The sequence below is a fragment of the Melospiza georgiana genome, chromosome 1 (genome assembly GCF_028018845.1).
Source record: "Melospiza georgiana isolate bMelGeo1 chromosome 1, bMelGeo1.pri, whole genome shotgun sequence".
NCBI lineage: Eukaryota > Metazoa > Chordata > Aves > Passeriformes > Passerellidae > Melospiza > Melospiza georgiana.
Genome location: NC_080430.1, coordinates 90758056 through 90779831, shown reverse-complemented (window position 1 = coordinate 90779831; position 21776 = coordinate 90758056). Strand labels below are relative to the sequence as shown.

At 42.8% G+C, this 21776-nt stretch overlaps 2 protein-coding genes across 3 annotated transcripts; one reads left to right on the top strand and one right to left on the bottom strand.

The window, feature by feature from the left end:
- Positions 1-2672: 2672 nt before the first annotated feature.
- On the bottom strand, positions 2673-6363 carry CCDC127 (coiled-coil domain containing 127). Of its 2 annotated transcripts, XM_058039460.1 has the most exons (3): positions 5872-6363; positions 5437-5565; positions 2673-4152 (listed from the first exon to the last, which is right to left on the bottom strand). In XM_058039460.1, the coding sequence occupies exons 2-3, from the start codon at positions 5555-5557 to the stop codon at positions 3479-3481; spliced, it is 795 nt and encodes a 264-aa protein (XP_057895443.1). In that variant the 5' UTR covers positions 5558-5565; positions 5872-6363; the 3' UTR covers positions 2673-3478. The 2 variants fall into 2 exon arrangements, with proteins under 2 accessions (XP_057895443.1, XP_057895452.1); XM_058039469.1 differs by lacking the exon at positions 5872-6363 and having other exon boundaries at positions 5437-5767.
- Positions 6364-6467: 104 nt separating this feature from the next.
- Positions 6468-21621, top strand: SDHA (succinate dehydrogenase complex flavoprotein subunit A). Its single transcript, XM_058031254.1, has 15 exons — positions 6468-6539; positions 9212-9298; positions 9579-9740; positions 10520-10663; positions 10795-10959; positions 12056-12204; positions 13468-13592; positions 15810-15978; positions 16549-16744; positions 17534-17705; positions 19024-19142; positions 19513-19624; positions 20190-20320; positions 20837-20950; positions 21285-21621. The coding sequence occupies exons 1-15, from the start codon at positions 6468-6470 to the stop codon at positions 21369-21371; spliced, it is 2004 nt and encodes a 667-aa protein (XP_057887237.1). The 3' UTR covers positions 21372-21621.
- Positions 21622-21776: the final 155 nt, after the last annotated feature.

The window sequence follows — 21776 nt, the reverse complement described above, 5'->3', positions numbered from 1 at the left end:
CAGTACCTGAACCCTTGACCACTGTTTCTGCCTTGTATCCTCCATAGAGGAACACAGTTTTTTCATCCTCACACAGGAGTGCTCAAACCCAGGCCTTATAGAGCCAGAGGATGGGGAAGAATGTGCCAAATACAGATAAACTGAGAATCCTTTATTACAGAACAAGGATTTCCAGAGTGTCTGAACGCTGTCCTAGAGCAGCTGGATTGCAGTTCTTCACAGAGAGCAGGAAGGTGATGGAAATGAAAAGCAGCTGACATGCAGAATGAGACATCTGAGGGATTCTGGAGGAGGGCAGAATATCCTACACAATATTCTGTTGAAGGAACGTCCCCAGTCTTTCAGAGGGATGTTCACCTTTTACCCCTTTAACACCTTTATCTTTAGTTAATGCTCAGCACTTACCTGTTTAACAGTGTCCTTTCCCAAGAAAAATACTTCGTAACATATTCTTTTCTCAGCACCAAGACCAAAACTTTTTACATGCCAATTTAAAAAATTTACAATTTGGAAAGTCTGAATAAAGTAGTAAATTCCAGTTCTCCCACCCACTTTGCCCAAGTTATAAAACAGTGCAGAAATATTTAAAGGTTTTTATTAATTGTTATTTTTTAATAGCTGAGTGACAATTTTATAATAAAAATAAGTTCATTAAATATTTTGAAAACAAATTATTCTTGCATTCTACATATGTATATGGGCAGTTCCAAACTATTAATCAATTCAGAACAAGTGCTGGGCAAGACAAAACTTACATTAGAATTTTCAGAATAACAACCTACAAAGGGGGAACATTTCAAAAATAAATTGCATTCCCATAAACATGAGTTTTGGAAGACACTAACAAGACCAGTGATTCTAAATCAGTTATACACTTTTAAAAAGCCTTCTGAAATAACCTGTCTGTCTTGATACAATGATCTTCAAAGTGTCCATGAACAATAGTTCAATTAGCTATACAAATAAGTGACACATCTAAAAAGGAGAAAGTGAATACCAAACCTTTACTACATTGCATCCAGCCCTGCACATTCAAGTGTGCAAGGCTTGAATGTACATATTCATACTGAAAAACCAGTATTTTACCCTTGATTACATTTTCTTTAAACATTTTGAGTGATATGCATAACAAACTATGAAAAAATGAAAAAGCATAACACCTTTGATCTTTTAAGGCTAACTTACACAAATTCAAGGCATCAATCTCAAATACACTGGCACTGATTCACTGTCTGCTCTCAGTCAGCTGAGCAGCTCAACTGCCTGCAGGGACGTGTGAAGTGTGCCACAGCCCACATCCTGAAGGAATTACACATCCAAACTAGTTTGTTCTCCTGGGCAATCAGACTGTGTGCCTGTGTCCAGCTGCAGCAGCTCGGCTCAGGGCATCACACATGATTAGCAACTCAGTTGTGTTCTCATCTCCCAACCCAAATATGCTTGGTACCCTGACAAACTGTGGCCAACAACATTCTGGTGTTTGTGATCTCTCTTTTTTCCTCCAAATTTGTCTCCTAAAACTTCATTAAAAGATCATAATGAAAAAAGGATTAATAAGTCAACACAACAGTACAATTAGTACTATCAAGGTGAGCAAAACCTCAACTGGAAAACCGAGTAGTTGGGAATCATCTATTCTGCTCAGGAATTTTGTTTCATGTTAGGTATTTCTACTTAGGAACTGGATTAAGTTGTGCATACTGTTTCAAAAGATTTATCTGCTGTCTTCTGTGCTCAGACTAAAATGAAACCAGGAGAAAACAGTAAGAGAAAACTCCACATCTGCAGGAAGATGGGCTTTCACTTAGCTTGGATTGCTTCCAAGCCATGGTTCTGCATGATTGCCTAGTGCAAACACATTTGTCAAGTCCAGCCCTCAGTAAATAATAAACTGCTAATTAATGAGCTGACAACTTACCAGCACTAATCAAAGTCAAGTAACAGAGAAGACTAGATGTTATAAACACAAGAGTAAACACTGCCCCTTTGAGGTCTAAGACGGGATTAGAAAGGGAGAAGAAAAAAGTTCTTACTATTTTGAATACATGGCACGTTTGAAAAAAGGTGATTCCTACTGCTAAAGGACCCAAAGCATAATCAAAGTTCTAAGAAATTGAAATGCACTTCGTTTTAAAGCTTTGTTTGTTGTGGGATTTTTTAATCTTAATGTTTATTTTTAAATCTATTATTTCACTGTACTTATAATTTTATTTTTTACCAAATTCTTTTATTTTACTAGCTAAATTGAAAAGCTCCCTTTCTTAAAAGCTCACAAAGCTTGTGTATCTGTAGGCTTTCATGGCCATGTGTATGTAAAGTGGTGAACCACAAGCACAAAATTCCAGAGCTGCAGAAAAGGATATGTACTTCACTTCTGGGAGAAGGGAGGCAGGTGGAGAGAGAGCAGTGGCTACCAGTGCAGGCTGCATTTATGTTCCCATCTGCAAATAACAAACAGGATCTGCCCAAGGAACAGAGCCAGGTGCAAGGAGGTTCCTGCAAGCAACCCAGGAGGCAGCCAGTGCCCTGAGAGGCAGAAGCAGCAGCACAGGGACATCCATAATGGTGGCACATGGTTGGGTTACAACTAAAATCTTGACTGAGGAAAAAAAGAAGTATTCTTAAGGTATATCCAATATATGAAAAAGTAGAAAGTAGAATGTATAAACTTCCAGTTTATACATTCCCTAGAATTTGATAATGAATCCCAAGTGCCAATGAGACATCAATCTGTTTCTTTATGTGTTATTTGAACTAGCATCTTTTGGATGTTTCATTCATAAAGCACTATTTGTATATGAAGCTGGAAGACAATGCAAGACTGACTAGTCTGAAACATGATCAATCTATTCCACCCTCAGAAAACTTCCACATACACTTACACACTCACATACATTCACACACATATATGTGTATATATATATGTATATATTTATATATATATATTTATATATTTGAACCCACAGACATGAAAGATTTACATGTCAAGCAGCTGGCTCCAGCACCATCTGTCCCAAACACCTGCCTCAAAATCAGTCTTGCTTAAACACATTTTTAGAAAATAATAGTAATAAAAAAGACAGTGTTGAGACACCATGTAAAATGTCAGAGATAAGGAGCACAACACGCTACCACACCTGGGGGAGACAAATGACCATTCTCTGTTGCTTGAGTGTGACCATCAACGAGGCAAATCCCTCTAATCTGAGTTCTGTTTTGCTGCTTCTGACACCTGGGGAGTTGGCATATCTCTGTACTGCAACACACACACTCTCAGGGAGTTCAGGAGCATGCACAGCTCACCAGAGCAGCTGCTGTTAGTGAGAGGAAAGGCACCAGCACAGCACACATCCCATGCAAACACAAGTGCAAGGAGGAGAGACGGCAACACAGCAGAAGAGTTTAACAGCTTCGGACTACAACTGTGATTGTCCCTACCATGCATGGGGATCACATGGAATCCCTCTGCTTCCCCTACTTAGCGTTTTCCTAGCATGGCTTTTTCCACCCTCTTGTATTTCTGCAGCTCAACAGCTAGTTCCCAGTATCTCAGATACAGCCACATAAGCTTTCCATTTTGACTTCTGGTTCTGTTCAGCACATTGCCACAGTAGTTATCATGTTTGAAAATATCTTGTAAGCCACTCTCCACATGTAAAGACACAGCAACAGGATTAGTTGCTGCTTTAACTAGCAGATTTTTCTCTATTTCTAGTCTCTGACTTCTGGGTACTACAAGACTACAGTAGATGTCCTGTCTTTCCTTCAGTCCCTCTTCAAATTCTTTCAGTAAAATATTGGCTCTCTGCTGCCACTCTTCTTCCTTTGCCAGGCAACTCTGGTACAAGGAACCTTCTGCTCCAGAGTGCAAAAAGACTTGTTTCTCTCTCTCCAACTTCTCCTGCTCCTGCTCTAGGAGCCTCCTCTCTTCCACCAGTTTGCGGCTCTGGGACACGAGCGCTTCCCGGTAGCTCCGGGTCCTGTTGCGTTCCTTCTCCAGCTCCACCTCCAGGTGAGCCACAGCGCGGCGGTTCTCCGTGATTATATCCCGGTATTTGCCTTCCAGGTCTTGCTGTAAAGCTGACTCTTTCCTGTAGTACTCTTCTTTCTCTTTTTCTATTTCTTTCTGACATTCTCTGGTCCAGATCCAACCTATCACACATAAATAATATTTCAGATGCAAGTGTAACATGTAACAGTGAGGGGTATTATTAATTAGCTATGCCTGAAATGAAGCTACTAAGTGGTAAAAAGACTTTCTTTCCTGCCCTTCGCTTCTATTTACATGTCCCCACAAAATGTATTTCTATGGTCCCTATTTCACAGTGAGTCACTTTACATGATCATGCTTTCTCTGAAATAAAATACCTCTACTCTTTTATTGTCTACACTGGCACTACTTAGATTAGAGAAGGAAAATAAAGTAATGGAGAAACAAACTGGAGGCTTCCGACGTGGATACTGCATGGAGAACTTTCTAGGCCCAGTAAATAAATACATCACCAACATCTGGTGTTGTTACCTCTGGGCTCTCCAGCACATCCTGCGTCCATTTTCCTTGAGACACCTTTGTATATTGGATATTAAATATTATTAATCCATATTATTAAATATGGATTAATATTATTAATTATTATTATTAATAATATTAATATTATTAAATATCTCTGTGTGTTGTGAAAAACATCAATCACTTGTTTTTCAAATTTTAAAAGTTTAATAGTAATAAAATGGCTATAAAAATAGTAATACAATTAGAGTAATAGTAATTTGGACATAGTAATTTGGACAATTTGAATTAGGACAATATGAGACAATAGAGACAAAGAGTTACGGATGTCCAGGTACCTTTTTCTGGGCATCACAAACCCGAAAAAGGACTAGAGGATCAGGATCCACATTAACAGAGGATTAACCCTTAAAAACAATAGCCTGTTAGCATATTCATACACTTCATACATGATGCATAAATTCATTCAAATACAGGATTCTGTCTGGTCATCGTCAGCTTCTTCCTCTGAATCCTAACAGCGCCTTCGAGGCAGGAAGAAGTTCGTTTCTTCTGATAAGAGAGCAATAAATTCTCTTTCTCTGAAAGATTTAGGTGTCCTGGGGCTGCCATCTCGCTGCAAGTCCTTTCTTTAAAATAAGTATCCTGCACAGCATAGTTTCCATTTTAACATTTTTTATAACCTAAAACTATATTTAACGCACTACTTAAGAGAATTAATACAGCGTTACTTTCTAACACAACGCATATAATATTCATTTTACTATTTGCGAAAAGTCAATCACAAAATACGCATTTTTCACAGAGTTAAAATGCGCTACCCACAGCGCAGGCTGCGTACAGCGCTACAGGAGGCAAGGAGGGGCCGTGCCCAGGCGGGGCATGGCTCCAGGAGCCCCTGGGGCCGGGCTCCCAGCGCTACTCACGGAAGGCGGCCAGGCCCAGCATGGGCACCAGCAGGGCGTAGTTCCAGCGGCTGCCGTCACCGCCGGGATCGCGCCGATTGGGCAGGATGTTCCAGTTGGGAGGGTCATTTAAGTTATTCATGAAGGCACCTGCGATGCACAGAGGGAAGACGCGGCCTCAGCAGCGCGCAGAGGGGCGGGGGCCGCTCCCGCCGCCACCGCCTCCTCCCGCTGGGGGACTGGGAATTGTGCCCCAGCCCCTCGAACGGCGGCCCCGACACTTGGGGGCTCGGCCGCGCCATGAGTGGCAGCCCCGGCCGCGACACAGCGTGCCGGGCCCATCCCCGCTCCGACTCTCGTGCCCATTCCCATTCCCATTCCCGTCCCGCTCCCCCCACGGCGGGACCCCCCACGAAGGAGCCCGGGAGCGCGCGAGCCCCTGGCGCTGCCACTCACCTGTCGGCCCCGCCCCCTCCCGGCCCGGCCCATCAGCCGGGAGAAAAAGGGGGTGGACAACAACGGGGCTGGCCCGAGCCTGAGTGCTGCCGGACGTCCGTCCCCGCCCCTGCCGGGCGCTTTTTATGCCATTAACGCCGAGGGCTAGAGGCAGCCGTGAGCAGCATCTGAATTCCGCCGTCTGGAGCTGCCGAGCGGGCTTTCTGTCCTAGAGGGACAGCACGGTCTTTCCTTCACCCTTCTGTCCGAATCTCGTGTCAACGAAATGGTCTTTCCCACAACTTCATGATTCTGGCCTGTTTATTACGCAAACTTTCAGGCGCTGTCAGAGAGTCAAAGAGGCTGAATCTTACAGTATTGTCGATCACCAGGGAGAAATAACGGCAGTAACACAATTGTAGTTTTCGAGTTTTAAAAAACGTTCTTTACGCTCGAAACAGGAGCTGTTTATTAACCTTCCATCACGCAGCTCTTGGGCGGGGTGGGATCGCTCTGCGGGGCTCCCCCTCGCGGCACTGTTGGTCTGTCCCGCCGAGCCCCGCGCGTGCGCCCTTCACGCCCGCTCCCCCCTCCCCACACCGAGTCTGCGGTGCGTGATGGCGGCGGCGGCGGCGGCTGCGCGGGGGCTGGCGAAGCGCTGGCTGCGCCCGGCCGCGGCTTCCCGTGCGGTGAGTCCTTGTCCCTGCCCTTTTCCCTGTCCTTTCTCCTGTCCATGCCTTCTTCCCTGTCCATGTCCTTGTCCCTGTCCTTGCCCTTATTCCTGTCCTACTTTCCCGCCGGCGGCGGCCCGGCTCCGCTGTCTCCTCCGTGACCTTGACTCGCCCGGTGATCTTCCCACCCCCGGCAGGTTCGGTTCCTCCAGTGCTGTTTTGGAGCGGCACCGACCGCGCATTTCGTGTCCCGGGGGCAGGCAGGTTCCTGGGAGTAGGTGGCTGTGGGCATGGCTGGGCCGCGCCTCCCGGCTCGGGAAGCGAGCGCCGTAGCCTGAGGCCCTGGCGGGGTTTTGAGGGAGGCAGCGGGAATGGGATGTGCTGGGGAGCCTCGCAGGTGCGGCCCGAGCTCCGGCATGGAAAGCTCGCCGCAGACTTATTCTGTATGGGCAAAAGTGCGCACAGGGAGACCAGGGAAGTGATTGTGCTCCTCCTGTACTCGGCCCTGCTGAGGCCACACCTCGAGTGCTGTGTTCAGTTCTGGGCTTTCGCTTCACGAAGGACATTGAGGTGCTGGAGCGAGTCCGGAGAAGGGCAGTGAAGCTGGTGAAGGCTCTGAGCACGAGTCCTGTGAGGAGCTGCTGAGGGAGCCGGGGGTGTTAAGCCTGGAAGATGGGAGGAGGTTTAGGGGGGATTATAGGGTTTATCACTCCCTACAGCTGCCTGGGCAGAGGTGACAGGAAGGGAGGAAATGGCCTCAAGCTGCACCAGGGGACGTTCAGGTTGGCCATCAGGAAGAATTTTTTCTCAGCGAGGGTGACTAGACATTGGAATGGGCTGCCCAGGAAGGTGGTGGAGTTACCGTTCCTGGAAGTGTTTGAGGAAAGGATGGATGTGACACTTAGTGCCATGGTCTAGTTTACATGCTGCTGTCTGGTCATTGGTTGGACTCGATGGTTTCAGAGACATTTTCCAGCCTAATGCATTCTGTGATTCTGGACGTATGTGGGAAGTGTACTTCCCACTGAGTATACTCACTGTATATCTGAGTTGCTTGAACCGGGCTGGTGATTGTGCCCAGAAAGGGCTGCTGAGGAGTCGGGCAGGTTTGTGTTAGGAAATGGAAGTTGTGCATGAAGGCTTCTTCTTCTCCATGGTCAGGTGGGAGTTTTCAGTTTCTTCCCACTGTTCTCATCCTGCATGCCCATAACAAGCTTGGGATTACAAAAGTGGGCTGTAATTATACTTGTGTTACAAAGCAAGTGCAGAAAAGACAACTGCAGAGAGAGGGAAAGCTTTAAAGAGTGTCTCCATATTTTAAGTGGCAGTGAGCTGGCCCTTATTGAACCTTTGTTTCTAAAACGGCCATGATCTTCCTGATGGCATAAAAAAATCAGGATTACTGCAGTCAGTGTTTCCTTCAGACGTAGTGTGACATCTTTTTCTGCTTTGTGGGTTTTTGTTTGAAAAGCCTGGTAGCTCAGCAGTGTGGAGCAGGGAGAGAGCAGCTGCCTGGAGCAGAGTACTGGTGGAGCTCCTTGTGAATAGGTGATAGGAACTGATCTCCTTCCAAGGTGATTGCAGAAACCAGAGATAGCAAGTGTGATGACGCAGTAGATTTGCTGTTATGCAAGAAGATAACTTTGAGGAAGCTGGTATGAGAAATGATAAAACTAGGTTGAGGAAAGTGTACTGGAGTTCACTTCAGAGATTCTGGAAGAGGTGGACATTTCGGGAGGGAAGAGGCACTTGTAAGCATATTGTAGAGTGGGGACCATGAATGTAACAGCTGCAGATATCACTCCAGTGCCTTTTAGGTTATATTTCAAATAGGGAAGTGCTGATGTCACTGGACAGGTCCCTGATGTGGCTGTGTGTTGCTGCTCTCAGTAATCATACATGCTGAGTTAGGCTTGTTTTTTGAACTGTGTGAAGAAGGAATACCAGATTCTGATACCTTGGAGAGGTGGAGACTAATTCTTATCAAAGCAAAGACTGCATACTCAGTAGGTTTGGGTGTGGTGTTTCTTGGTTTGGTTTGGTTTTGAGCAAGTCAGGGGGTAGGAAGTGACATCCGGAAGGGTAAAACTTGCATCCTTGTGCTAAGTTTATGTATTAATAAGTAGTTCTAAATTGGTCGCTAATTTCATAAAGAATAAGAGAAATATTTCGGACTTTTGAAGCAACAGTCAGCTGGAAGAGCATTCCCTACAGCCTTTTTTAATTTTCAGTGCTATGACCACCTGAAATAATTCAAATTCTGAGGATTAGTTGACAGGAGAATAATTTTCCATTACTTCCCATGGTTCCCACAAAGCTTCATCTTTGCTTAATTATGAAAGAACTGCGAGAATACTTCAGCATTAATTGCAGACATATTCTTCTGTTGATGCAGCCTGAGGCAGGTCTGAGGTGCTGGTCACTGTTGCTGGAGTCCGTAATGGATAGTCTGGAACACCCTGTTAACTGCAGGCTATTCTCTCATCAATCAAACCTTTTTTTGATTATATAGCATGATTATAAAATGCCAGAACTGCAGTACAGGTAGCTGTAAAATCCATTAATACTCTTGTGCGTGTGCTACCAGTGATGAGTGTAGATTTGCCATAAACGTGGGGCAGCTGAGAGTGCTGTAAGTCTGTCCTGTGGAAACATTTGTTCCATGACATTCTCTTGGTTTCTCTCCGTAGTGGCCAGCAGCGTGCCAGGCGCCCGCACGGACCTTGCACTTCACAGTGTATGGGAAGAAAAACGCCTCCACCAAGGTGTCTGACTCGGTACGTCTGTGCTGCTTGTGCTGTGATTCACTCAAGCACTCAGTGCTTCACAGGCACGAGGCTTTTACTGGAGTGCTGTGTTCAGGTGCTTTGTGAGACTGAGGTGCTGAAGTGTGTGGCTCTTTTTAATGACAGTTTCCAAGCAAGAGAGTATTTCAGATGTGGCAATTGCTGCAAAACTCTGTTGACAACATTATACCTATCCTGCTTGTGTTTTTATGAAACTTTTTTGACTTACCTTGAACTATTTTGATCATAACAAAGTGATTTATTTTTCCAGATCTCTACACAATACCCAGTAGTGGACCATGAGTTTGATGCAGTTGTTGTGGGTGCAGGAGGAGCAGGTCTGCGGGCTGCCTTTGGTTTGTCAGAAGCTGGGTTTAACACAGCCTGTGTTACCAAGCTGTTCCCCACCCGCTCCCATACTGTTGCTGCACAGGTGAGAAATGAGGCAGAGCAATGTTTAAAAAATGCCTGCTGTCAGAAAGCTGATTAGGATGTAATCATAAAATGGTTTGGGTTGGAAGGGACCTTAGGTGTTACCCAGTTCCAGTGGCCCTGGCATGGGCAGGGATTCCACACATTAGATTAGATTGCTCAGGAGCCCATCCAACCTGGCTTTAAAAACTTCTAGGAATGGGGCACTTGAACATCTTGTTTCAAGGCCACGCTCCTTATTTATAAATATCACATATTTAGTTGAAACTTTTTTAGAGGGTAGTATTTAATAAAATCACAGGATCAGTCACAGGATCAGTAAGTTTGGGAAAGACCTCCAGGATCATAAGAGCTTAACCATGAACTTGTAACTGCCAGACTTCATATTAGGTAGCAGGTATGTTTCATTTTGCTTCCAAACAAATGCCATTGCAAGACACATTTTTTTAATCTCACTTGCAGTTATTATTAAAACCTTTATTTCCCCTTATGTTTTTATTTCATTATACTGCCTCTTTTTTCTTCCCCATTTCTAAACATTACCAAAATGCAGTGCTGCTTCTCTGCCTGAAGTGTAGCTGTGATTCACTGCATTACAGAAAAAAAGAAGGACAAGCCATTGTGAAACTGAGGAGTTTCACAGCCACAGTAAATCTGGCTTGACTATAGTTCTTGTACACAGGAGCATATCTGCTATGTGGTTTTTAATGGAAATGTGGTAAACCTACAAAAGCTGTATTTGAGTAATGTAATTCCAGGAAAATGGGTTTTCATTTTCAGGGAGGTATCAATGCTGCTCTGGGGAACATGGAGGATGATAACTGGAGGTGGCATTTCTATGACACGGTGAAGGGGTCGGACTGGCTGGGTGACCAGGATGCCATACACTACATGACTGAGCAAGCCCCAGCTGCAGTGATAGAGGTGAGACTCGTGGGATTTGATGTCAGCTGTAGTTATAAATAACACAGGCTGGCTTCCAAGGAGATCTCCTTAAAATAACTCGTTTGTTGTGGTGCCCAAGAGTTTCTGATTCTTGTATTTGGGTTCAACAGCTGGAAAATTACGGGATGCCCTTCAGCAGAACTGAAGAAGGAAAAATCTATCAGCGTGCATTTGGTGGACAGAGTCTTCAGTTTGGAAAAGGAGGACAGGCCCACAGATGCTGTTGTGTTGCAGACAGGACTGGACATTCACTCTTACATACTCTGTATGGCAGGGTAAGCAGTTGTGAAGTTAACTTGGTTAGGGTTTTTATGTTTACATTTACTGATTTTTTTTTTTCCCCTTGTCCCCCCCAAAGTTTGAAAAAAGATAAACCTAAACCAAACATGTAACTGGTCACATACAAGTGAGGATTCCAGGGAATGGCTTATAGGAGTTCTGGGTTATCTTCCTTCCTGAGGCAATGTGGAGGGATGAAGACAATAGATGCTAATTAGTACATTAGTACAGTGTCACCTTTGTGGTCCGGACTAGTTCTGCACTGTTAGTACTTTTTGTCTGTTGACTAGACCCAATGAGAATTATGTAAATTTATTTTGCCCCAAAAGCCCTTTTTTTCCAAAAATTTGACCCAGCAGCATTGGGGAACTCTGAAAGAGGTACAAGCCAGCATTTTTTTTTCACTCATCTTCAAACTGGGAGGAGGGGGAAACAAGGTGTAAATGAATTAAGGCCTCCTGTGCATTCCTGAGCTTATTCTGTGGCAAATAAGTGACTAGTGTTCCAGCATGTCTGCCTGTTAATTCTACAAACCATAATTGAGGGAAGTGCTGGCTGCTTGAAAATGTTGGTGAGCTACTTGCAACCAGCAATCCAAGTACCTGGTAGCTACTGTTTTTTATTTACTTGGTAGCCAGCTAATTGCTCTCCTCCAGGCTGGCAGTGTGTGTGCTGCTGCAATACAAATGCTCTGTGCTGCCAAACACTGCTCTGATCCCTGAGGGCATGAAAGAATGCTTGACTCGGTGCCTGCTGCTCCTGCTGGTTTATTGGGCTCCTGGAGGTGTTTCTCATTTCTCTGGGAGAGCTTAAGTGCAGCACTGCTGCTGGCTGATGTGTTGCCAAGTGTAGACTGAAATGACAAGTCCTTCTGCCTAGCTCCTGACTGCTCAGAATTCAGTGCTTTTGCCACTACTTGTGTCTTTTAAAGCTAGAGCAGATTAATTAACAAATTCTTTAATAAATAGTTATGAGGAAACTCTGTTCCTTGAGAGTTGGTGGGGATGTTTTTTATCTTGATAGAGCCCATGTGCATTGACAGTTTTGAAGAGAGGTTTCCTCAGTAAAAGTTCTTTTGTAATTTTCCTCCAGTCTCTACGATACGATACAAGCTACTTTGTTGAGTATTTTGCCTTGGACTTGCTCATGGAGAATGGAGAATGCCGTGGTGTTATTGCCCTCTGCATTGAAGATGGAACCATTCATCGTTTTAGGGCAAAGAACACGGTCATTGCCACTGGGTAATGTAACGTTTGTGGTGAAGGACCAAAACTGGGGAGTGGTAGCAGCTGGAAGTTTGTGTGCTTGTGCTTGGACATGTGTTTGGATTCAGTGTGGAGAAGATGCAATGACAGAACATAATGTGTAGGTTCATTCCCCCTACACTTAGAGGAATATAACTGAATTTAGTCATTCCCTCTGAAAAAGGCACATGCTAATTTTGTGACCAAGTATAAATTTGGTATGAGGTCTAACTTTGAATTCTAGGACAATGATGTTAAGTAAGAATGTGTAACAGTAATATATATGATTCAGATGGTTTTCAATTTTTAAAACATGCTGTTTAAAACAGACGTTTTGGCAATGCTGCCAACATGTCTGTCTGTAGAGTTCTGAATTTCCTGGAGGAAACAGCTTTTGTCAAAATTCCAGAGATTCTATTTCATTAAAGTACTGCCACTGTAATTCTAACTGTTTTAGGATAAAATTATCTTATTATGAGTGTAACTTAACATTATTGGGTTGCAAAGGTTGTATATGTTTGTTGGAATGCTATATGCATTAGTCTTCTGCTTCTTATGGCACTCTCCTGTCTATTTCAATATGAAAAATATTTATAAATGCATCTGTGAAAAACATACTTATAAATTAATTTATAAAAGGTTGCCTGCATAATTTGTCTTTCTGATGTATTTTTCATGCTTGTGTACTTTGAGGTACATGGAATATGTATGTGCTGTTTCTCCTGAGAGTTTGTCCTGAAATAGGGCTGATTGACTGGTTTCAGTAATGTTGGAGGCTAACCTAGATGTTTGCAGCATAATAATTCATGTTGAATATGTGGACAACCAAGTTTTTAAATCTAAGAATATAAAACCAGGACCATATGGGCAATCTAAACCATCCTTATATGCTATTTTTATAAAACTGCTAGTGATTGTTCAAATGAAACTGAATGGTATGGATTGAGAGAACTTTCTGAGATAATACTTTTTTTTTCTGGCAGAAAGGCTTCTGATATTAACCTTACAATCCTGCTTTGGCATTGGTTTTCTTTTTCTTCAACCTTCTATCACCAGCCATTCTTCAAGTATGGTTGAGCAAAACTGAGCTAAACCAGTTTTGTTTTCTTTTGGCTGAAATAGTACAGGAGATGATAAAACTTAAGCACTTTTCTTATTAACCCTTTCCACTGTTGTGCAGACAGCATAGCTAGTTATATGTTGTAGTGATGTTTTATTTTTTCTCCCTGTTAATTCTTTATTAACTTCTGTGTTCTGCAGTGGGTATGGCCGCACTTACTTCAGCTGCACATCTGCTCATACCAGTACTGGTGATGGCACTGCCATGGTCACACGAGCTGGGCTCCCTTGCCAGGACTTAGAATTTGTGCAGTTTCACCCTACAGGTATTGACTATGAAATAGTGCTTACAACATTATTTTTAATGAGTTGAACAGATTTTTTATGTTGTTTTAAAATGTCACAGAATTACACAATATGCTGAGTTGGAAGGGACCCATCAGGTGCATCAAGTCCAACTCCTGGCCCTGCACAGGATACCCCAAGAATCACACCCTGTGCCTGAGAGCAGTGTCCAAACATTTCTTGAACTTTATCTGGCTTGGTGCTGTAACCACTCCCCTGGGGAGCCTGTTCCAGTATCCAGCCACCCTCTGGGTGAAGAAACTTTTTCTTATATCCAATCTAAACCTCCCCTGACACAACTTCAGGCCATTCCCTTGGGTCCTGCCATTGATCACCACAGAGAAGCCATGAGTGTGTCTGCCCCTCCTCTTCCCCTCACACGGAACTTGCAGACTGCACTGAAGTCTCCCTTCAGTCTCCTGCAGGCTGAACAGACCAAGTGACCTCAACTGCTTCTCATTCAACTTCCCCTCAAGGCCCTTCACCATCCACGTTGCTTTCCTTTGGACACTCTCCAATAGTTTAATGTATTTCTCATATTGTGGCACCCAAAAACACCCCCAGCACTGGAGGTGAGGCCACCCCAGTGCAGAGCAGAGAGGGACAATCCCCTCCCTTGCCTGGCTGATGCTGTGCCTGATCCCCTCAAGGACATGCTTGGCCCTCCTGGCTGCCAGTTCACTGCTGACTCATGTTCAAATTGCCTTTGATCAGAACCCCCAGGTCCCTTTCCATGGCACTGCTTCCCAGCATCTCCTTCCCCAGTCTGTCCATGCATCCAGGGTTGCTCCATCCTAGGTGCAGAATCCAGCAGTTCCCTTGCTGTACTTCATGCGGTTGGTGATTGCCCAGACTTCTTAATTTGTTGGGGTCTCCCTGCAGGGCCTCCCTGCCTCTGATGGAATCAGCAACTTCTCCGAGTTTTGCAGTGTGTGCAAACTTGCTCAGTGTCCCTTACAGTCCTGTGTCCCAGTCATTTATGAAGATGTTGAAGAGCACAGGCCCTAAGACAGAGCCCTGTGGAGCCCCACTTAGAGACAGGTTACCAGCATGATGTCACCTCAAGCATGATGGGCTCAAGTCAGTTTCCACTTTTCTGCAGCATTTGAGAAGTTGCTTGTGACATGTGCTTAGACTTGCCTGCAGCTGTTGTTGAATATAAATTTGAAAGTAAGACCTGTAATGTGGGAAAGGTCTCAACTGTTCTAATTTAAAGACCAGTGTGTAATATTTTGAGGTGTTGTCCTTACAATACTAAGGAAGAGGTTTTATGAATTACAAGCTGAAACTACCCCTTAAACTTACATTTCCATTGTCCTTAATATTTTAAGGGGTTTCATGTTAGAAACAAGAGCAATGGAATAGTTGCAAATGTTAGGGAATTATATACTAGCACCTTCAGTGAAGTGAGGTGGTTGAAGTTAATGTATATATATAGAATTGTGGTTTTCTAGCATGTGATCAGTATCTGAACTGTAGATAACAGTGATCACAAACTAGATTTGTAGCTAATTAAATGCTTCATTTTAACTCATGATGCAATTTTTGTAAATGGTTTGTATAATTTTACAATGTTATTGTTATTTCATAGAGATCCAATGTTCCCTTGGTCTTAAAGTTTTTCTGGTTAAATAAGCTTCACTGCTTGTATGATAATTCTGTAGCTTTTAAGATAATTATCAAGTGAAGTGCATGAGTTAAGTTTGCATTTTTGTTTTCTGTGATGACCAATGCTGCAGAATAACAGACAGGCCTTCCTTCTCTAAAAGAAAAGGATGCCGAGTAAGCTCTTATGTTCCACAGGATTTGAAGCCATCTTGTCTTGTGCTACTTCAACACAGAAGAGGGAACAACAATGAGCAAAAGGACCTTGAAATAATTAACTTCTGGTTTATTAAAAATCTTAAAATAATTGCTGAAAGTCTGCAAGGTCTTAATAAAATTCTCCTGATATATTGATAAGTGCAGATCACTTCCAGTTTTAATATTTGAAATTCTGTGGGTGTTTCAAATCAACTTGCTTACCTTTTGGAAAGAGTGTTTAAAAGGAGTAACAGCATTTGAGGGACAGTTCCTAGAGGTATGATTAGGGTGGAATAAAATAGGGGCTTTGAGAAGACCTTGTTTATTCAGTGTACATCCTGATTGTGAAGCTGTGTGGAGAAACCTCCTTTGATGGTGTTTTCATTCTTGAACAGGTATCTATGGGGCTGGCTGCCTTATCACAGAAGGATGTCGTGGAGAGGGAGGTATTCTGATCAACAGTCAAGGTGAAAGATTCATGGAGAGATATGCACCTGTTGCCAAGGATCTGGCTTCCAGGGATGTAGTGTCTCGTTCCATGACCATAGAAATCCGTGAAGGAAGGTTAGTTAAATGCTCTTCACAAAGCTGCAGAATGAACTCTTAGTCATGCTAGACTGTGAAGTGCAATAGTTCATTTGATAAGCACATGGTGATTCTTGAGAGTGAGCTTTAATGACTGTTAAGCTGATCTCTGTGTGTAAGGCAGAAAATCTTTCTTGTTAATTCCTAATGATACTGACAGAGAACAGATGATGTTAAGAGTCTCCTGTTTGAATTCAGTGTGTCTAGAGACACTTGCTCAGACAAGCTTAATGTATATGCTCTTACTCCAAACAAAATAATGTGGTGCTGTTCTCTTGGCTGATTACCAAGTTTTACATATTTCTGCAGAGATGTAATAGTTGAAAATCTTAAATAATGTCAATTACTGTGAAAAGGAAGCTGAGGGTTGGAAAATGGCCTCAATTCATCCAAGTGCCACAGTCTAATTAAATATGCTAGATATTAATTTTTGTCAGATAACATTTGAAAAAGAACCTGTTTATTTTCACAAATGGAACAAAGTGGATTAGAAATGCTACTAGTGTTTGTAAATTCCTGTTACGTATTCCAGTGGTTTTTTTTTGCTAGGGGCTGTGGTCCTGAAAAGGACCATGTGTACTTGCAGTTGCACCACTTGCCTCCACAGCAGCTGGCCACCCGTCTGCCAGGCATTTCTGAAACAGCCATGATATTTGCTGGAGTCGACGTCACTAAAGAGCCTATCCCTGTCCTGCCTACTGTGCACTACAATATGGGAGGGATTCCCACTAACTACAAGGGACAGGTGAGGAATACACGTCACTTTTGGGCTGTATTTTCATCATCATATTAGGAAATTCCTTTCCACGTAGAAAAGCATTAAGAATGTTTTTTTTATAAATGTAAGGATGATTAGTACAATTTTTAATAATAATATAATGATGATGTCAGAGTACTTAAAACACACAGTCTTTTTGGTTTTTTAAAATAACTTGATAACCATGTTCCAGTCCATCTAGAGATGGGAGTTCCAAGAAACATCTAAAATGAAATTACTGACAATAATTCTCTGTTAGTTGAACTGAGAATAATAGAATTGAGCATTGATCAAAGTAGGCCTCTGTTGCATGAGTTAATGTGTATTATTTCTCTGTAGTTCATGTAATCTAAACACCAAAGCAGATTCTCCAACTGACAGTAGTTGGAAATCAATGTGGTGGTGTCACCTGAATTCTTCTCTTTGTGTACTTGTTAAATTTCAGTGTAAAATTTTGCCTTAGAAGCATGTGCAGATCAAACTGCATTTCTGACTTGCAGCAGAATTGTGGTGAAACAGAACTATGCACTCTTCATAAGAATATGTAAGGAAACCTTGGGGTTTAGCCCTGTCTGTATTTGCATACAGATGTAAATGTATGTATTTGCATACATTTCTCCTTGCCCTTTAGAGCTAAGGTAATTCCATGTTTAGAGGCAGAAGAAACGTTAGGTGGCTGTGTCCCACCCTTCCATGCACGTGGCCCTTGCAGATGAGGAGGTTAGCACTGTGTCCAGGTGTTTTCCATGGCTGAGTACAGCGTGTGTGCCGTGGCAGGTGATCACACACGTGGACGGACAGGACAAGGTGGTGCCCGGCCTGTACGCCTGCGGGGAGGCGGCCTCTGCGTCCGTCCATGGCGCAAATCGACTCGGAGCAAACTCCCTCCTGGACCTGGTGGTCTTCGGTCGTGCTTGTGCCCTCACTATTGCAAGTACATGCAAGCCTGGTAAGTCTCACTTTGCTAGAGACATTTGCCTTTATGATGTAATTTCTGCCCAACAAAGAGATGTTTCTGCCTGATTCAAATTTAGAGTGATACTCACAGGCTCTTACTTGTTAGAAAAGGAAGAAATCGGTGTTTATGCTTTTGGTAGGCATGTTCTGTGCCAGGCAAATGTTTTGATGTTACTATTTGCTTTGTAATTGATCCTTTGAAAACTAGAATTGGGCCAGTGCTATTGGCAACAGCAGTTACGATTTTTGACAAATTAACACAGACTATTGAATGTGAAGACTATATTTTCTACATACTGCACCATCTTCTACATCAAAATGTAATCTGTCTTACACTTGGCACTTTTGTGTAGTGGAATTTGCTGCCACCTTGCTGATTTATTTATAAGAAGGACTGATGTGCAAGTGGTGAGAGAGGGGATACTAAAAACTGCAATATCTCATTCACTGGATTCTCATTGCTGAATCTTATATATTTTAAAATAATCTGGTTCAGACACAATTGTTGACCTGGGAAAACAAAGAAGCAAGCCCTCCCTTCCAACCCCCAACAAAATACTGGATGTGGCAGTTACATTGCCAGAGCAGCTGGAGTTGACAAATAGTCATCTGTTTTCTTACTGCTTAATGTCCAAACTGCACCAGCTGCTGAGATTGATGATTCCTCATGGAATCAGCCTAGATCTTGTGGTGCCTATTTGGTCTGGCTTTGTGCCGACATTTTTTTTTTTAATCCTTTGTGGCTCTTTAGAGTTAGAAATTGTAGGAGAGGGTTTATTAATCTGAGTGCAGAGCTACATGTGAGATGAACTGTGCTGGTATGATGCTGTGTTTGCTTTGTTGCCCAGTAACTTGTGGCTTCCAGTATTAGAGGCAAGATGCAGAGCCCATGTCTAACTGCCAGGCTTATTGACTGCTCCTGGTCCCTTACACATCCAAGAAAAGGTGGGAGGTTTGAGACTGAGGAGACAAGGAAAGCACAGCAGTAGGTGGTAAGGACCATGGGCTTATTCCACAGTTTAGAAGAATTTTCATGCTGCTTTGAAGGAATGAACAGCAGAATTTTGCCAAACCTATAAAATCTTTAATGATTGTTGTAGGAAAGAAAGGGATTCATATTCCACTGAGAACTTTAAATATATGGATACAGTTGGTGGGACTTCAGGAAAGTTACACTTAATGTGCACCTCAGAGGAAGAAAATAGATTATGTTTTACTTAAATCTGATTTTTAGTAATTGATAGTGTCTGAAACTGCCAGAAACCAAACCCAGGCCTGACTACCGAACTTACTGAAATTTTCTTATTTAGGAGAGCCAGTTCCCCCCATTAAACCAAATGCTGGTGAAGAGTCAGTTGCTAATCTTGACAAGTTAAGGTTTGCTAATGGAAGCATCAGGACTTCAGAAGTGCGACTGAACATGCAGAGGGTAAGTCTGGGGAAGCTCTCAGGGATAGGGTGGGACAAGCTGCAGGCAGCTCTGGGGTTTGGTGACTTGCCAAAGTGCATTTGAGGATTTGCCATGCAGGAAAAAAAGTGGGTGAGAAGATTCTGTGTGCAGCAAAGGTTATATCACTTGTTTATTCCTTCTTCCCTTCATGTCATTCCCTTGGGTAGTTTACCTGCTGTATAATAGAGTGGGGTTTCAGTTGTTTGGGGTGAATGGAAGAATGTGGGGTTTTCAGGCTGCAGACAAGTTTGAGCTCAGAACAGCTCTGTATCAAGCTCTCCTGGAGCTAAGGAGGTTACATGCTTTCATATGCAGCATATCAAACTGATTTTGTTTGACTGTGTTGCAGGCAATGCAAAACCATGCTGCTGTATTTCGTACTGGTTCTGTACTCCAAGAAGGCTGCGAGAAGCTTAGCCAGATTTATGGTGATCTGGCTCATCTAAAGACTTTTGACAGAGGTAATTTGATAGCAAAGAACACACCTTGCCCAGAGTACTCTCCAGGAAGAGTGTTGGTGGCTTTTTTTTTTTTTTTCTGTAAACCTAACGTGTTTCTTGAAGTTTTGGCTGAAAATTTTGACCATTTTGAATCTTTCAAAATATTTTGTAGAGACCTTCTTACTAAACATGGTAGTCAGGTAAAATACTTAACCTTTGCAGTTGTTTTCTGGTTGAAAAATCTTTCAAAGAAGCAGAGACTGACATTGGATTTACATGTGTAGGGTACAAACTGCCCTCAGAACATGATGTGAACTTATCCAAATAGCAGGAAGAATGATGAACTTTGTCAGAATCTTCTGAGAGCTGGGAGTTGCAGAGAGATAGCAAAACTATTTGTAGGCTGAACACTCAGTTTTCATTCTCCAGCTGAGCAGATCACAATGCAGACAGATACTGCCAACAGATTCTGTTGATCTTAAGAGAACTTGGTTATTTAAGTGCAACTGATGATGCACCTGTGGTTTGCTCACACCATTTCTCTTGTTTGTAGACCATCTTCCATAGTGTTTTAATATTTTACCAGGTATTGTGTGGAACACTGACTTGGTGGAGACCCTGGAGCTGCAGAACCTGATGCTTTGTGCTCTGCAAACCATTTACGGTGCTGAGGCTCGCAAAGAGTCCCGGGGTGCCCATGCCAGAGAGGATTATAAGGTATAAATGTTTTCTGTGGCCTGAATGGAGGATTGAATCTCCTTGTTATGTGCCCTCAGATGGATTATTTTAAAGTTGTAACATCTTCAAATACAGTCTTCAGTGTTAAGATTAATGTAGTATTTGTTTTGGGTCCTATTTGTTCTGCTCTGTCTCTTTTTTGTTATTTATAAAAGGACCAACACCTGGAACACTGGGAATGATCTTGAAAAGAGTTGCTCTGTGTGTACATATGAGTGATTAGAGACCTCTAAATCAAGACTATAGTAATAATATAATGGATGCATAGGCAGGATGTAAAGATGCATAAACAGAATAATTGTCCTCTGCAAGGAAAGTTACCTTAGAGCCCTTGTTAAGCTGAGCATTTCAAATTGGACAGTGTGAAGAGAAAGCTTGCTGTCTGTTCAGAGACATGCTGGGTTACAGGTTGAATTGAAATGCAGCTGATTTCATGGTTGTAGAGTGATTTGCAGATAGAGCTTCTGGTCTGTACTAATCTCATTTTCTCCCTAGGTACGGGTGGATGAGTTTGACTATTCTAAGCCACTCGAAGGCCAAAAGCGGAAGCCAATTGAGGAGCACTGGAGAAAGCACACCCTGTCATACGTGGATATCCCAACTGGGAAGGTACTTTGAGCTTGGTGCTTGAGGATCTTTTTTGCTGTTAACAGCTGTTCTCATAAACAGCCTTGGAAATTGTGATAATCCTGCACTGTTGATCATTGGGAAGTGACTTTGCTATTTGAGCTGGAATTGTGTTTCCCCTTGTGTCAGACTAGTTCAAAAGTTTTTTTCTTTTAATGGTGACAAAACATGTTGTTGGGTGTTTAGTGGAGCAACTTTATGGTATGTCAAAGATAGAACTGAATTCTGACCCTGTAGAAATCTTAACTGTTGGGGTTTTTTGGATCTCATTCTTTAATCTTGTTGTCCTGAATTTCTTTATTCCCTTTCACTTCAGGTTACCTTGAAGTACAGACCGGTGATCGACAAGACTTTGAATGAGGAAGATTGCCAGACTGTCCCACCAGCCATCCGCTCATACTAGCAGCTTCCATCGCACTTGAAGCCCTCTCCCAGAGGGGCCAGTGTACATAAGCATAGCACAAGCAAACCAAAATAGTGTTAGCACTGAATGGAAAATGCTGACAAAACTTTTCTCCAGCTTGTATTCTGCTGTGGCTTACTGTACGTAAGTGGAATGTAGAACAGCTTATGTTCTTTCACTCATCTGTCAAAAGGGACAGCAAAAACACAAAATGTGTCTAAATAAAGTCATTACAAGTCTTGTATTTCAATATGCTGATCTGTATATAATTACAAAGCTCTTATTGTGAATGCATAGTTATTTCCATATTTTAAGAGTAAAAAATGTGCTCAGTGAGAGGACAAGAGGCAGTGGGCACAAACTGAAGCACAGGAACTTCCATCTAATTGTGGGGCAGATGATTTT

What these genes read in the sequence shown, in the direction of transcription:
- SDHA (XM_058031254.1), top strand. Translation starts at nt 6,468, where the DNA reads ATGGCGGCGGCGGCGGCGGCTGCGCGGGGGCTGGCGAAGCGCTGGCTG. An exon ending in CGGCCGCGGCTTCCCGTGCG is followed by an intron (nt 6,540 to 9,211) that starts GTGAGTCCTTGT and finishes TTCTCTCCGTAG; the next exon opens with TGGCCAGCAGCGTGCCAGGC. An exon ending in TGCAAGTACATGCAAGCCTG is followed by an intron (nt 17,706 to 19,023) that starts GTAAGTCTCACT and finishes TTTCTTATTTAG; the next exon opens with GAGAGCCAGTTCCCCCCATT.
- CCDC127 (XM_058039460.1), bottom strand. Translation starts at nt 5,557, where the DNA reads ATGAATAACTTAAATGACCCTCCCAACTGGAACATCCTGCCCAATCGG. An exon ending in GCTGGGCCTGGCCGCCTTCC is followed by an intron (nt 4,153 to 5,436) that starts GTGAGTAGCGCT and finishes TATGTGTGATAG; the next exon opens with GTTGGATCTGGACCAGAGAA.